This window comes from Sinohyriopsis cumingii, chromosome 15 (genome assembly GCF_028554795.1).
Source record: "Sinohyriopsis cumingii isolate HCF-2022 chromosome 15, ASM2855479v2, whole genome shotgun sequence".
In the NCBI taxonomy this organism is placed as follows: Eukaryota; Metazoa; Mollusca; class Bivalvia; order Unionida; family Unionidae; genus Sinohyriopsis; species Sinohyriopsis cumingii.
In genome coordinates this window covers 56,963,671-56,981,886 of record NC_142975.1, presented here as the reverse complement: position 1 = coordinate 56,981,886, position 18,216 = coordinate 56,963,671, and the positions used below count along the sequence as shown (strand labels likewise).

The 18,216-nt window shown below is 32.9% G+C and overlaps 1 protein-coding gene across 1 annotated transcript in view; it reads right to left on the bottom strand.

Annotated features, from left to right (window-relative positions):
• The window catches only part of LOC149781849 (uncharacterized), a 35,302-nt gene extending 19,355 nt beyond the window's left edge, over window positions 1-15,947 (bottom strand). Inside the window, exons 1-2 of the mRNA XM_089936046.1 lie at window positions 15,821-15,947; window positions 7,665-7,721 (exon numbers count right to left, since the gene is read on the bottom strand). Coding sequence (XP_089792172.1) covers window positions 7,665-7,721; window positions 15,821-15,893 — 130 coding nt within the window. The 5' untranslated portion in view covers window positions 15,894-15,947. The remainder of the gene's footprint in view (window positions 1-7,664; window positions 7,722-15,820) is intronic.
• Between the last annotated feature and the right edge of the window lie 2,269 nt (window positions 15,948-18,216).

Here is an 18,216-nt window from a genome sequence, read left to right as displayed (position 1 = left end):
CAGTAAGAATGAGTCCTTTAAATAAGGTCCTGGCTTCCAAGGCAGCAGCCCTTAGGTCTTTACTATGGATAAATAAGACCAAGGAATTGAGCACAATGTCACAGCAGATGTATAGAAATTCCGCCCATAAAGCCATTGCAACAGAAAGTGAATGCCATGATATCTTGGCCACAGCTTCTAGCATTGTACTTACTTCCTCCTGGAAGGCAGCAACATTCTACTCTTAGGCGACCTGTGCACTTCCTTCTTCATGGACAGCAGCATCATGATAAGGAAAACATGAGTGCTCAACTTCTCCTCCACTTCAAGGAAGCAATCTGCTCCTTGAATGTTCCTACATTTTCTATATCAATCTTGTCCCATGCAAATTATCTAATCTAATGAGACTTTTTATTTAAAAAACACTCACTAAAGTTTGTGCCACTCATTTCCACTAAGAAATACATGTAATCCTCAGGAATCAATGTTTATATTCACATACTGTTCATACTGGGATCAGGCTTCTCGCTAATTTATTTGTCAGCATATGTGTTCATTTCAGCTACCAATGACTGAATATTTCTTCAGGAAAAAAAAACTGTAAAAAGAAATCTCCCCTTCATTTTTACCTAAATGAATTGACCGCCCCAAATCTGCTGTAAAGTCATCCACATTTACCGGCCACACATGTTTAACACAAGATTTAACACATTTCATCCTCAGATTCAGATAAATCTGGTGTAGAAACATGACTTATACTAATGTCTAATCTTTTATCTTGAATTTATGCATCAAAGTCAATGTCATTTGAAAAATAATCACTTTCAAATCCTTCAAAACTTGCATCTGAATCATTGAAATAAACAAAAAAGTTGCCATATTGTTTACTTTCTACAACTGACCTCATTTTCTTTGGTAATTAAAACTTATAGAATGAAAAACTACTTATTGAACACTTTCATAATTTTATGGTAGGACTACTTTCATTGGCTAAATATTTTGAAAGAGACCAAATATTTGCAATTTCATATAATGCAATGCTTTAATACGAAATGTGTATATGGGTCTCAGAGTTTTCCAACCTTAGCCAGAAATGCATGTATGAGTCAACAAGGACAGAGACAGTACTGCTAGCAACACATATGCATCTGCGTGGAAGCAAGGCTATTTTATAGTGATGCTTATATGCATTAGCAGAAGGTAAAGAGTTAATAAAAAAAGATGACTATTCTGCTCATGGTCATGTAAAGTACACAAGTGGACTGTATCTTACTGACAATTTTCCGATCTGTGGGAGGATGTATTCACATTGAGAGACAATATTTTTGTAACATGAAAAAGTAAAAGCTGTGCAACAGTAACAAGTTATTGCTGCTATTAAAACAACCTTTTGAAAAATTATGATTCAAATAATAAATTCTAAACAAATGGAAAATTCCAGGAAGAAATCAGAAGACTTACCTTGGAAAAGCACTTAAAATTAAAGCCAGCTACCAGCCCAGTATGAATCTTACCCTAATGTCTATCTGCATAAGTATTTACCCGGCACAATAACAATCTTGCTACGAATTATGTAACCCTTATGCATCTTACAAATTCCAAACCAGACCTTGCTCTGTCTCAACAAATTTTCATGATCTGAAAAAATAGTCACCAATGGGGAGTGCAATGATTAAATCATTTTAGGAGACAAAGCAGCCTAATATACAAGATGATCTTTACAAATGTGATGCAGACTCTCATGCTGGTAAAAAAAAAGTAGTAAATATATGCACCACACAAGATGCCCACTGCTATAATGGCTACAGTTAAATCAATGGAGACTAAAAAACTGACAAATTCTCTGAAACATAAAAATTTTGTGATTGTAGAATCTAGATCTTATAGGTATTATCATTATTTTATATTACTTTACCCCCCAAATTTATTTGTCATACCTGGAAGGCATACAGCATTTCAGCAATTTGACTAATGCTTCAAAATATGTAGTGTGAACATTATTGTTATTATTATTATCATTATTAATAATATTATCATTGGTAATGCAAAACCATTCCTTAAAAAATGGATAAATTATTAATAAAATAGTAGTTGATTTTAAAATCTAATTAAAATTTCTTAAAATGATGAAAATATCCGATATCATTTTAAAAATACTTTTTACATTTTTACTTGTATGTCATCATTGATTTTTTTAAATATTGTGTCAGCTATGTTTTAATTAAAACATAGTCTACAAGCATATGTTAATATTTCTTTGTTTACTAAATAATAATAATAATCATAACCACAGTATTGTCTTTTATATTTTATGTAGTCGATGTAACAACATATATATACACACACACATACATATAGTAGAACTTCCATTATCCATCAGGTTGTGGGACCAAGACCATGACAGATATGAGAATAGTAGGATAATCGAAAATGTACATAAAAATATTATACAATAGACTTGGTCATCAAAATATCATAATCTCTACATATGTACATGTACCTATTTTTAATATTAAGACATACAATGCCCTGACAGTTAACAGAGACTGGTATATATATATATATATATATATATATATATATATATATATATATATATATATATATATATATATATATATATATGCAACATAACTCACAAAAACAGTGCGAGACTGGTTTTCAACTACCGTATATACTCGCATATAAACCAAATAATTTAGGAACAAATAAAGGCCTGGAAGAAGATGGTCAGCTTATCCGCAGTAAACTTAACAGTTTTTAGGTCTTTTTGTTTACTACTGTAATGGCTGCAAATCTTGGGACACGAAACAATAATTTGTTCCATTTCCTAAGACAATTATTAATCTGCTAGAAAGTACAATGATTGATTTTGTTATTATTTTGCATGTGCTTATTTTCTGATTTCTCCTACACGAAGTTAAATAAAGATAAATACAGACTTCATAATTTGCGGGCCGATTGAGTTTACCAGGGAGACCATGCTGAACTATAATGTACAGTACTTACCCAGTTCAAAACATGCATAGCATCACTTAAATTCTTACTTATTCCCAAACACAGATGCAGATTTTGCTTTATTCATTGTTTCGACCAAATTGCATTCTTCCAGATAACATTTCAGTTAGTCCTTAATAACTGTTTCATTTACGTTGAATCATGCGCTTACAAGTTACTCATTTTCAATGATATAAGCGATCCTATAAATTGAGTCAACATTTTTAAAAAGGTACGCACATTTCTTTGTACAAGGCACATAACCATCATAATTTACATATTTCCGAAGAGTGGTAATAATAAAGGCTAAAATTCTCATAGAGATAAAATAAGATCAATATCAATTTTAGTTTTGTGTTTTAGCTGAACAAACATAACTTTCCACACAATGGAAAGCTTGATGTCTCTGTGTCTCATATGTTGATAGTCGGCGAATTTGTCTTTCGTTTTGCGACAGCAGTACAGGCCACTTAATCATTAAACCCTGAAACTGGCTTGTGATAAGAGAGAATTTTGACTGTTAACTATACCAGTTTAACATTGGTATATATGGTATAAAAATACCAGGTGTTCACTTGTTTAAGTTTCTTTCATGGGAATGGAGCTACAGCATATGGAGCTACAACATTTGTAGTGATCATTCTTGATATTGAAATTAATTGTGGAAGATTTTATTTTTTTGGTTTATCTTTTTGGTCTGGTTTATTATTTTATTTTTGCATTATTGTAGAGGTAACAATAATCATTAATTTACGTGAATAATGTTTAAACTTAACATTCTATTTAGTGAAGAAGCGAATGCTTTATACTAAAATATTTATTTTGTCATAACAATAATTCACAGGTGATACAACAGAACATGTAGGACTTTTCTTGTTTAGAAGAAATGAAAATGAAAGACAATGTAATAATCAGGAGTTCTCTACAAAAATCAAAAGATATTATGAAATCGGGAGGTAGGTGTGGAGCAACCCCAAAACTTGGGAGTTTTTTTTTCCCACCCGGCGTGAAAGTTGACAAGTATGTTGTAAGGTTGCTTACATCAAAGCAAACTACAACTCAGCTTTTACGTATTAGCATAATTTTCAAAGCATTATTTCCAAAACTTTATAAGAAAACAGAAAATTAAATAAAGTATTTTTCAAACAAGTTTATGCCATTTCTTTTTAATAATCATGCACGCCAACCTTGAGATAAGTATGCATGTAATTTTTTTAAATACAAGTTTGCCTAAATAAATGCATTTAAAACTTACCTCATGCACCTTGAGATGCCTCAGAGTTGTAAGTCAACTTATACACAGGTCATGCACTTTTTAGTGTTTATACAGTTCAGTTTGGGAGTCGGCTTATACGCAAATGGGCTTATACGCAAGTACATACGGTAGCCTATCACTACTGCCTGCATTATTGTGGAATGTTCAGTATAAAAAAGGAATAAACAGAATGTATACACCTGAATTTTAGCACTGTGGTTTTTGCCTTTATTTTTGCTGTATTAGCAGTAGGTATCTAGCATGATGTATACAGTATATATGTATATACTGACTCTTATTTTTTAAACATGCACATCACATCTGCAAGTCTTCTTGTATATTATTAGAGTCTTCCATCTGACAACAAAATGCATAAATCAGACACTGTGATTTTTTATAGAAAGAATAGAAAAGCCTGAAAAATACTAAAAATTATACCAGAGGTCAATGTCATTTAACTTGTAACATACTTGAGACAAACAATTTAATAAGTGTGTTTAATTGCCTGGATGAAGTCTGGAAGTAATCCATTTGATTTCATAGATAAAGAGTGACCTCCATAAAAACAATTTAATCATTCCCTATAAGACAAAGAAAAACTTACATTCATTGAGCTAAAATATTAAGTAGTATGTCTGAATAAAGTATTAAATTCCTCCATCCCCATCACCTGAAAGGATTGTTTAGGTCAAGAGTAGACAACATTACGGTTATACATGTAATGTCAGCATTACAAGAACAAGGGGTTTGTGAACTGCTGTCTGCAATTCTGATTCTACAATAAAAAGGATTTAAAATAAACCTATGTTGGAGTAGTGCATACAAGGAGAGGGTATGTGGTGATAAACTTGTTGCAATGGATGTGCAAGATGGTTAACTAAGCAAGCATTGCTGATCCAATGTTTTCTCTTAAATACACAGAGATCTTAACTGATTTATTAATTCAGGTGATAAACTGTTTAAGGCTAGTAAATTGTCTGGTGGTTGGATGCATGCTAGATGATTCAGCAAACACATGTTGGCTATTGTTTACCCTGGATTTAGCAATGATTGTACACAGGATGCATTCAAGACAAAGATAGCAAAGACTCAATGGCTGCTGATGGTTCAATATTTCAATAATAATTTGATTAACAATTTCAACTATCAAAGGAGTTAACATCATTAAAAAATAAGCAAGTAGTGATGATATCGTTTTATCAAGGATACAACTTATCTTGACAATTTATTAAATCAAACCTGTTTAATTCTTTGTAATACTTCAAGCAATTGGTGAGAACATTGTAAATATTTTGGAGGCATGTCACGAAGATGCCATATCCAAATTCATTGTATAATAAAGCATGTTATAGTGGTGTTTAACTGTATTACTAAACAAGTGAATTTTTCTTGCCTGGGTAGCATAGTGAGGTCACCTATCCTTAATCTCAACAGGCTATACAATTATAGAGTTTAAGGGAAAGTAAATCACAGGAAACTTCCAATAATGAGCCATAACCCTGACCTTAAAGATAGCACCTTTAATGTGGTACATGACCTTCACCTTGAATGGAAGGGAAAGTGTGAAGAAAATATAAAATATTGAGTGATGAATACAACCCTAAAGATAGGACCTTCTAGCAATAATATTCAGTATACCAATTTCATCCTTTAACCTCAAAGGGCAAAGTGACTGCAAACTTAATATACTGAGCCTTGACCATGAAGACAGTATCCCTAATTTTGTATGTGACACATTCTCTATTAATGATGTACAAGAAAACAAAGTTTCATTCCTTAATTTCAAATGGCTTTGAAGTTATAGAGCAGAAGGAAAGTTGATGAAAATGTAAAATAGTAAGCTGTCACGGAACTTGAAGACAGGATCCACAAATGTGGTACAGGATATACCATCTTTCAATGATGGATAAGTATGCCACATTTCATCTCTTAATATCAAACAACTTTAATGTTAAAGAATGGATCAGAGAAAAGGTGATGGAAAACTGAAAATACTGAAACATGCCATTGATCATGGATGACATGTAACAAGCTGCAGATGAATGATGATAAAACTGAGCCACTCTGATCACAAGACAAAGACTTTCTCCGTCACATCCTTTACCTCAAACAATAAATATCAGTACCACCAACATTAAATTCACACAGTCGGTACAAAACCTAGGTGTCACTCTAGATAGTACTCTCACACTGCACCAACATGTCATGAACATATGCAAGGCTGCATATCTTGAGCTGAGACACATCAGCTCCATTCGCAAATATCTTTCAGTTGATGCCACTAAAGTACTTTATATGTTCATTAGTACTTTCAAGATAGGACTTTGTATGTTCATTAGTACTTTCAAGATAGGACTATTGTAACTCAATTTTGCCTGGTTCATCTCAATATTTACTTCATAAACTTCAAAATGTTCAAAACATAGCTGCTCAGATCATACTTAGAGTACCATGATCAGAGCACACCTCCCCGCTGCTCTGTACCCTACAATGTCTATCCATTCAATCTAGAATCAAACACAAAATTTGTGCTACATTTCACTGATGGACTCCAGTCCAACATACCTATCCGACCTCACCCATGTGTACATACCTGCAAGATACTTACGCTCTTCTTCTGATATCATTATTCCTACTACGAAAATGAAGTCATATGGACAATGTTCTTTTGCATACCAGGGCCCAACATCGTGGAATGAATTGCCCACTGAACTTAGACACAAAGACAGTGATCCCATTCAAGAGTGCTCTTAAAACTCACTTATTTCGACTGCAAGAACAAACTTAAAGACCTAATAATGTTCCTTACCTTACATATTTTCAGCATGTTGTTTATGTTTTTAATTTCATGTTTTTTAAATATATTTTTAAATGTTTTGTTGTAATAATATCATTAAATGTTTTTTTAAATTATGTTATAGGTGTTGTCTAATGTTGTAAAGTGCTTACAGCTTCTAAAGATTATGCGCTATACAAAGTCCTCATTATTATTATTATTATTATCTTGAAGATAACAAGCATCCCAATATTGCATGTGACAGACCTTCTAATTCTGAAATATAATATTACCATGTTTAATTCTCAAACAGCTTTAAAGGAAACAAAAGTGTCATGAATGGATACATGGATCGACAAGATTCATACAGAATTCTCAATGATAAATTCAAAGACTTTTCATAAACTTTCAAAGACCACAAACATAGATTTCCAAGACCTATTTTCACTAACATTTTGTATACAAGTTATGTTATATAAGAAATAATGAATGCAAAATATTACAATATTGTTTAATGATGAAAGTCAAACATTAATTATTTTAAAAGAATGAAACCAGGAAAACTTGAATGCATCCGAATCTAACAACCTTGGACAATTTTATGTGTGATTATGGAAAGAAATTAAAATGTTTGGGTTACCTTTTCACTAGTCTTACCATTTATGACTTGGTTCTCCTTTTCTATTAATTTCACATACTGCTGGTTCTCACACTCTGTAAAAGAAAACCAGACACAATATTCAACTAATGCTGAGTTGATGTTAATCAGCTCAAGACAAAAATATCTATGCTCATCAACATACGCCAAGTAAATCAAAGATTTGAGAAAACATCAATAAAATGGACAGCAACAACCTTCTTATCATAAAGCTGGTAACACAAAATTTATATATAAACAACAAAAAAAATAAACTTAAAAGTAACATCTATTAAAGGCATTTTTAAATACAGCAAGTCATTTTATATGATAATCGATCTATGGTTGTATGGAAGAAAATCATAATTCTATGTTTATACTTTCTATTAATATACAATTTAAATTCTAATTTGCATTATTTTACATCTATAATTTCTTTATATACTGGATATGTATTCTGAGATACATTTTTACCTCTCCCAGCTTCCTGTCTGATTTGATATACCATACTCTACTGGAATACTGCAATTTCATGTTTTCAGCTGCCATGTAAGTGATTCAATGAGCATGATTTAAATATTACAAGCATTAACATCTTAAGTTGCATCATACCAGCTCTAAAATTCCTCTTGCACAGATTTCAATCGACAACAGACTGTTACGCATTATACCATAAAAATAAACATCATTTACAATGAAAGCTGGAAGGAAGCTGTTAGTGTAATGCCAGTTGTAATTAAAATAATTTTACATTACTACATCAAATAGCAGCATGACATCCAACTGGAAAACCCCATCTCCAGAGTGTTAAAGATTCTACTCTATATTAGAGCACTGACTGTTCTGGAATACTTGTCTCAAGATATTATTTATTTAGTAATTATAGACAGTTTTAAATCATACACAAGGTGGAGTACAAATGGTGTTGTACTTAAAAAAACCTTTTTGATGCACAAGGATATCTATTTAAGTTTGATGAAATAAAACAAATAAAACAAACTAACAATTTTATACAGTACTTTGCTCTTATCTCAAAGATTTCAGTGACAAAGAAAAAGAAAATCAAAAGTTTTTTTTTTAAAAAGTGGAAATGCTTTCCATGTAATACTCTACAAAGTTTTGCTCCTGTGGGTAAAAGTAAAGAATAAATTTATTGATAAAGATCTAATAAAAGCCAAGATACAAAAGCTAATAGTAAATATGAAACTTGGTCCAGTCAGCTAGAGCATGCAATTGGTGTAAATGAATGGTCAAACTCTTGTTTTGGCTCAACTTTGCACAAATGACACCAAATTTATTAGCTTTAATTTTAGACTTCTACATAGAACTATTTTTGAAACAGATTAATTTAAGTGATAATGATAAATGCACCTTATCTAAGGAGGGAACAGAACAAATTCAGCACTTATTCTATGACTGTTCATTTACTGAACATTTTTGGAAATTATCTTGGAAATGGATTGGAACTTATGACCCATTTTTAAAATTACACCCCAAAAAATGTCTTTATAGGAAATAAAAACTTTGATGATCTTATCAACTTTCTAATCTTGCTTGCAAACTTTTTTTTATATATATAGAATATGTTGTACATCAAATATCACAATCTCACCTATTTTAAAAAGTGTGTTTTATCATACAAAAAGTGCAAGAAAAATATGTCGACAAAGTGAATAACAGAAGTGACGAGTTTAAGAAAAACTGGATCCTTTTGTCAATGTTTGGTTTGATTCTTAGTCTTTCTTTACTTTCACACCAAAGATACGAACACACAAAGTAAAACACCTTGGAATTTGTAAATGAGTGATTCTTTTTGTACAATATTTGTGAGTGTGCATGTCTGTGTGTATATGTATGTATGTGTCTAAGTAAAGGAACATAAGTAAAGATCAGGACCAGGAAAACATTTTAAGGTAATTGCCCATACACCTGGTCAGGTGGTGATGTACGGGAGCATATAAAATCCTGACAACATATGTTTAATAAAATATTTAAAAAATTAGAGCACTAATCTTTGAATCCACAAGAACCTGAAAGCTGTATGTCTGTTGTGTCTTATTACCAACATAGAATGTGATAAATAATTATAATACTCACTTTCAAATAAAGATAGTATCCATACAATAGGACAGCATCAATGTTTCTTTCTTTTGCAGTATATGTATTCATATTTTTAAAGAATACTCAGTGATCTCTCAAAGGATTTTTTAAAGCATCAAAGTAATTGTACAGTAGAATCACACATTTTTAAAAAAAACATTTATCTTCATAAAAGTGCACAAACCAAATTTAAAGAAAGTACATATACTGACACAGTATTCTATATGTCACAAGTTACATCATGTTTTCTGACAAAACTCATTACAGTACTTGAATTGATATAACAGATACCGTGAATGTTTGTATTTTCTTCACTACCCCATACAGCATATCTTTACTTTCACATTAAATGCAAAGTCCTGCTTTGCTGATGCCTATAAAGTAAATGAGCAACTTGTGACAGCTTGTTCTTTAATACACTATTCAACCCATTCCTGGTTAAAAACTACATAAAGTGGTTATGATGTTGCAATTGGTGTACTGACTTGTCAAAACTTTCAGGAAACAATTATAGCAGTTTTCTATAGATTTTTTTATGAAACACTCCAGAAAATAATTTGCTCTAAATTTCAAGGAGTCTGGATATATGTACAGATAGAACAATAACAACTAGAACAATTTAATTTTTGCTCGCTGTAGCAAACCCATTTGTGTTTTATTAAATACTGTCTAATTTGAAACAGTAACATTTTATACCCTCTGTATAAATCCCAGCCCTCACCTTTATTCCCCCAGGATTGGGACTCATAGGTCCAAACCAAAATGCAAAATCCATTTCATATTAAATTTAAGTCTTCCTGCAAGAATCTGATATGTAAAATAAAAAATACAAAAAGATGTTACAACCATTTTAATGAATGTACATGTCAATGCTGACCCCCTCCCTAAACTCATCAGAAGAATGCTACATTTCACCATCCCTAAAGCTTATAAAATAAATCTAGTGACTTTCCAGTCAGGAGAAAGCTAAAAGAACACCTTTCTTGTCTATATCCTTTACAATACATACAACTTATAAAATAAATCTGATGAATTTCTAAAACTTACTCTTCTTATCTATTTCATTTACCATACTTACAGCTTATAAAATAAATTTGGTGTATTTCCAGCCAGTGACTTAGGAGGGGTTATACTTACAGGCAGAACATACAAGTGGACAGGCAAATGGATAGATGGCAGGTATCAAACTACCTCCAGACACTAAAACAAAGGTACATATCTTTCTGATTATGTACATATGTGTCTGTATCAAATTATCTGATTGTAATGATGCTGTCCTAGAATAGTCATGTATCCCCCAATCAAAAACTGTTATGATGCATAAATAAAAAGCCAAATAAAAAACGAGTGGTTTAAGCTTTAAAAAGAGTTTAGGTCATTTGCCAATACAGTTGGATTGAGATCACTAGAGTAAATCATTTTTTTTAAAACAGGCATGACAAGGCAAGTATAGCTGAGTTTGTGGATCAGATCAGAGATCCATATATGTGTCTTCTATACTTAGAATCAGCAATATAAACAACAGATTATGGAGCAGTTATTGAGAAACGTAACAGTATTATCTGTTGTCATAATGGGTCATTACTGTAATGTCCCATTAGGGCTGTTCCAGTAAAATATACATGGGACACAGGGAAGGCACTTCTAATACAGAATAGTCACCCAAAGATGCATTTAGAACTTTTATTGTTTGTATATAAACTCTTTGGGTAATCAGAGTACTCAAGCATATATAATTTTTTAAATACCTTCCCTGGGTACCATGTACGTTTAAATGGAATAGCCCTTACGAAAACAGATGGCACTCATAACAGTATTCTTATCTGCATTATGCAATTGTCTCACTTCAAACTGTGATGTACTACACTGTAACCTCTATAACATTAATTCATCTTTACGGTTATGGTCATAATGTACGTCATCAAATGAATCATTAATCTCACATTGGAAAAATGCAATTTGGAATGTAGACATGCAATGTGAAACATAAGCACACATAAACGCTGAATTAGAATTTGAAGATAAGAAACTCTGGTTTTCCAACATGAAACATTAAATTTACAAAGAAATATTGGTTGAAGTCATGATGTAACTCAGAAGGTACTTCCTACATGCATCTAAAATTGGATAACATTGAATATATAAATGAATACAGTAATACCTCGTGCATTCGCATTTCTGGATTCGCGAATTCACGGATTCGCGAAATTTTCATTGGTACCCTCTATGTACATGTTTTCTTTATTTTATTGAATTGTACCTTCGTTATATGACTTCTGTGACATATGAAGTTCACCTAGTTTACCTTCCTGACAATGACAAAGAAAACGACATTCATTAAGTTTACAGTCCCATTCGTTACTTAGTTTTACCTTACTGTGAGTGCAAAAGAAAACGGCAGCCAATGAATTAGTATAGGGGTAATATTAGTATACCGCACTGTAAATGCGCTAGTGTGGCAAATACCCATTAGGCGATACTGTACTCTATTTTTACATCAACCATTTATTTCTCTTTATAAGGGTAATGTATTAAGCTAACTTTTAAATGAAATTAAAGTGCTTTGGGAGCATGATTTGGGTCATATTTAGGGTTTAAACCCTAGAAATAAGCATTTATTAGCATTTTTAGTGACTCATACCAAACATTCGCGATTCCTCCTGATCCGTGACTGGTTCTGGAACCTAACCTCGCGAATGTTCAAGGTATTACTGTATATGGCTTTGAGACAAACTTTTCATTGAGGCAGTTTGTAAATTTATTTGTTAAACTTAATTATTTTCAAAATGAACTGATTCAATAGGTTATTGTTACTTGACAAAATGAAGAAAACATAGCAACCTGCATATTAGTAATTCTGTTCATTTGGTATAATTTTACATATGTTTTGCATAACAATTTACAGTAGGTTTATTTCAAGCACAGTGACAGTGAAGTTTCATTTTTCAGTGTAAGCTGATATCATTCAAAATATCAACGCAAAGCATTTTGAAAAATCAAGATGTCAGAAATATGAAAAATATTGTAGAAACATATGTTCTAGAGAAAGATTCTACTGGACCTTACGTAAAAAAAAGAATAAATCATATTATAATCATGCCCATAGTGGCAAAACTAGTTCCATCACTCCCAAACAACTTATTTCTTCTACCTTAGCAAGCAAGAAGCTAAAATTCTGAAGCAAAGCAGGCCAATTCAGATAAGCATTTCAACGCTTTCCTCATTTACTCATCCCCAGCAATACACACCCAGATATATCTATGAGATATAAGACATTATTTTTTTTAATTTTGCAAAGAAAGTTTGAGAGATACGGTTGTAATGAATTCAGTAATGACCCTTCCAAGTATATGTACATTTATAACCAATAATGACAATTTCAAATATGGTAAAACTATTCAATATATTTAAAGGGCAACATAAAGGTCTGTATTTGCATGAACATTTTCAAAGGCCCCACAATATTCATATGAGTAATTGCTTTCCTTGGTTTTAAACTGACCATTATACAAACAGCAGATAATGTTTCCACTAATAAACACAAGCATTCCACATTGCTGCCATCCCTGTACTCAGACATCCCCATGCCGTGAATAAAGAGAATATTGTGACTGCTTTTTGCTAATGAACATTTTAGCACTTTCTGTGCTTTGTCATCCAACGCAAAGAACACCCTTCACTGAAAATTCCAAAATAAAACCCACTAAAATATGTAATAGATTTAGTTATGTATGTCACATGTTTGTTCAGCAGTTTGTCCAGGCATTTAAAAGCTTAACACCAGTTAAAACTGAAGATAATTATTTAATAAACTATTTAAGGAAGAATTTATCAGTTGACTTGAGCAAGGTCAATCAACATGGATATTATACAATGTGTAACTAACAGTCACTTCAGATAGTTTTATTTTGAATTCATCATGGCTGGATCAAACTTTTAGATGTATTTTTGATTTATTATCTAATTTAGGATACAGTCTCACCAGATAGTCCATAATGTGAGATAGTACTTAATGAGACAAGATTCACCCAATGAACATGAATTCGTACAGTGGCCATGCTCACATGCCAACAGAAATAAAACACAATCATGCAAAACTATCACTTTATTCCTTTTTTGTTTTGTATCTATACTTGTTTGATTGTTTGTGCATATTCATCTTTTCTAAGTTTTCCATTTTTAAACCTTAATAAATTTTTAACTATAAAAGAGTGAAAGTCACCCCAGACATTTACACAACAAAACAACAACACTTTTTATGTTGGATATTTAAATCCCTCAATCTTAAATTTATTGTGAGAAACAAGAACAAGTGGTGATAGAGCTTTTTAAAAAAGTAAAAATTTATCTAAGTTACTTTCTTTACTTTTATGACTTAAATTAGTGCTGTAAGACGGAAATTGTTACATATGTTGCTAGACATGAAAAACAGTAACATCAGATTTACATACAGTGTTCCCTCATGATAACACTACCAACTGCAGATGCAATGTGTACTGCCTTCTATGAAGTGCATGATGCATATCATTTCATGACCACCTACTGAAACGGAATCCATGACCATACACACCATCAGAGACCACATTATAAAGAGGAGACTTACTGTCAGGGAGTGCTCTAATTTGATATGTGAAATCAAAACTTTGAATTTCATAACCTAAATTTAGATGCGAAATTATAAAGCCTTTCTTTAGACACAAATAAACAAAATTCAGTTATAACAAAATCTGCAAATTCTACTTTTTCACCATCTCTTTATAATAAAACTGTCATCCTGCAATCTCCAAAAATTAATCCTTCATCTTTTGTTTTAAAACTTTTGACATCGATGTTGTCCTTGAGTATCTCTGAACAAATATATGAGTTATGTTTAGTCAGTTAGTTTTGCCCGTCACCCCTGCTGGGGTATAGGCCACCCATAAAAGATCGCCAGAGACCTCTGTCCTATGCCATCCCCTCGAGCTGACTCCAGGTGTGACCCAGCTTAGTGATGTCTGCCTCAAGGTCACATTACCAGGTGTTTCTTGGTCAGCCCCTTCACCACTTGCCTTGAGGGTTCCACCTCAGTGCCTGTCTGGTAATGATGGTTGGCGACTTACATAGGGTGTGTCCTATCCAATCCCACCTTCTCTTCTTGATCTTGTCCTCTACCAGAATCTGGGAGGTTCTCTGCCACAGGTTGGCATTGCTAATGGTGTCTGGCCAACGGATCTAGAGAATTCTTCTTAGGCAGCTGTTGATGAAGGTCTTAACTCTCTTTACAGTCGACTTGGTGGTTCTCCAGGTCTCTGTTACATACAGTACGACTGACTTCACGTTGGAGCTGAACAGTCTAATCTTGGTTATCAAGGAAATTTCTTTGGAACTCCAGATGTTCTTGTGCTGTATGAAAGCTGCTCTCACCTTTCCGATCCTTGCCTTGATGATTGTGTCTTTGCCACCCTGTGTCTGTGTCTGTGCCACCCTGCTGGTTGATAATGCTGCCCAGGTATGTGAAGGACTCCACCTCTTCCAGGGGACTTCCATGCAGTGACATAACTGATCTTGAGGATCTTGGTCTTGTCTCTGTGGATGTTGAGGCCAACCTGTGCTGATGTGGCTGCCAGTACGGTGGTCTTGTGCTGCATTTGCTGTTGGCTGTGGGACAAGAGCGCTAGGTCATCGGATAAGAGTTACGGGTTCCTATATAAATCTTGAATCCAATCTTGTGTCTTCTATTATCAAGATTCAAACACTTTTACTGGTATATGCTGAAAATGTTGCCACGTATTATTTGTTAACTCTCATGCAGATTGGTTAAATTTCCTTCATGTCAGGTGCTAGCATATCAAAAGGTGATCTGTTTTATCTAGGCAACTGCAGTATGCCCCAGAGGGGCTAAGCCCCTTGGTAGGGGGGTTTGCATATAAGTGTGTGTGTGTGTGTGTGTGTGTGTGTGCTGACTGAGAAGGGGTGTGGAAGGGCTAAACTTAAACATTTCATCTGAGTATACCAATGTTCATTTGAATTAAAAAAATGTGCATATCAGACAACAAAAATCAAACAACACAAGATGAACACATTTTTTAGTTCTAACCATAATTCTGGATTAATCTATCAAGATCTGATGTGTTGTCTGTCACATTTCTGACAAGTCCAAAGCTGGCCATTATGAAGCCACCACAATAACTCAGTGTCTCCTAATGATGCACTTGAAACATAACCTGCAAAAATATATAAAATGCAACACTCAGACAACTGATTTCAACAATAAACAATCATTTTACAACTTCTGATTGGTACAAAATGTACCTTCAATCTGAATGTTTGCTCAACTTTATGATTTTCACAAATACCTCATACATCAACACAATAATATTTATCTCTGGTGATTACCGATAAGTCTATGTAATTTTATTTATAAGTTACAACAAAGGCCTTTGAAATTCTATCAATGTTGTATGAAAAAGTCAGAATATTTGATTAAAAAATGACCCCAAAAATCCCATATAAATATATATAATATGGCAAAGTTGGTAATGACTTACGAGGGGGTGGCGCAGAATATAATGTTATAATTATTTTCAATGCCATTTAATTTTTTTTTTTTAAATTTCCATTTGTCCATCATGGTAGCATGTACTGTAAGGGCAGTAGTTCCAAAGTATTCCAGAAGAATTCACTGTTTAAATAACACGAAAATATGTTTGTGTATTCACTGAAAATAACCTAGTTAAGCCATATAATGAACTTCATTCATTCGTGTAATTGAGATGAGAACGGAACTGTTATGTCTCCTGTGATGTTAATGTGAGTCAGTGATGAAACAGCTGTTAGGAGGTACATTAATCTTATGAAACTAGGTCTGTTTATAGTCTGCCATGTTTGGCTTGACCAGATAGCCTTTGGTTACTGTTTTAATTCCAATAGGACGATATCTGACATAACGAGAGGGGAGTAATGATCTATTCCCATTAGAATATCTGACTTAGATTTAGGTTGCTTCTGTTTATTTTGAATGTGGAAATAGCTCCAATGACATATTAACATACCTCCTTATCTAAGGATCTACATACTTACGTATACACCTACACACACAACATTTGAGGGTTGAAAGAGGTAAGACAATAGAGAGTTTGGAGAAGAAAAAAGCAAAAGGACCAAGAAGAACAGCCACAGTGAAGTTGGAGTGAACCTGAAATAAGCAGGTAATGAAGTTGTACAAGGCAATGACTTTGATTGTTCACTCAGTTCTATGAGGAACCAATTATATTTTTAAAACAGATTGGCTATTTATATAAGTATATTTGTGTTTGAAATTCAGGGAAATTTTTTATTTCAAAAGAAAAGTGTATCTTCCTAATGTAACGTATTATCACAGTTGTTTACCATATGTAATTGATTAAATAGTTGTATTACATGTACGGGGTATCATGTCCTTCTGTTCTATATATCTGCTCAGATCTCTATTTATTCCATCTATAAATTTCACACTTTATATTAAAATTTGCTCGATCCGGGCAACAATACTGAGGGTAATCACCCTCAAGATAACAATAACCAAATAAAGCAGACAGCTTGTAAGGTACAATCCGCCAATCAACCCCAACACTTTCAGCCCCCACAGGGGGAATGATACAAAAATTACTTTTCAAAACTTGTCTTCATCATTTCTGTGTATAGTTAACTGTTACTTCAAATAAAAATTATGGATTTGCTATCAAAGGACTTGACTCTGCACTTTCTAGTGAAAGCTGTTTTTTTCTGGAAAGATCCCTCCACTATTTTCACTCTTTTCGTTCCCTCTTTATTAAATATAAGAATTATTTACCTAATATGTACTCATACAGCTTCTCTCATAATGTAGTAATCAATATGGATTAATGCAGTACTGGTATAAAATCATTTACATATTTTGGGATATCATCAAAATAAATCCATAGAGTCATACAAGACTGCAACATTCTGGGAGGATTTCAAATTTTAGACACAACTACCCTTATTCTTTACCTTGTTTTTTCGGCAAGGAGCAACCTGAAACCTGAAAGCAACGAATAAAGGGTCTCGCGATAAGAGGATCTGATGCAGGATGACTGATAACCGATGCTAAATCAATTTAAAACGTTTTCTCCTAGTTCAAGTTTTACATTATATTTCTCAAAATTACCTGTTAAAGGATAACAATTTACACTTAAATCTAACTTTTATTATTCCTAATACATACTGGATATAACGGTGTACCGACTATTTGCGTCGTCTGCTCCACTGCTCAGTCAGAAGAGCCTTTCAAGGGCAGTAACTTTGACAACAATCCCCCGGGGGAAATATTGAGGTGGGGATGGGGGATAATAGTAGTAGCAGTATTTATTCTGGAATGATAAACATATACAAATAATAATGGATAATTTCGTGAAATATGTTTACAACAATTGAACATATTTATATATGAATTAAAATTTAAACAGTTCATCTCAAGAATGATCAATTTTTGAA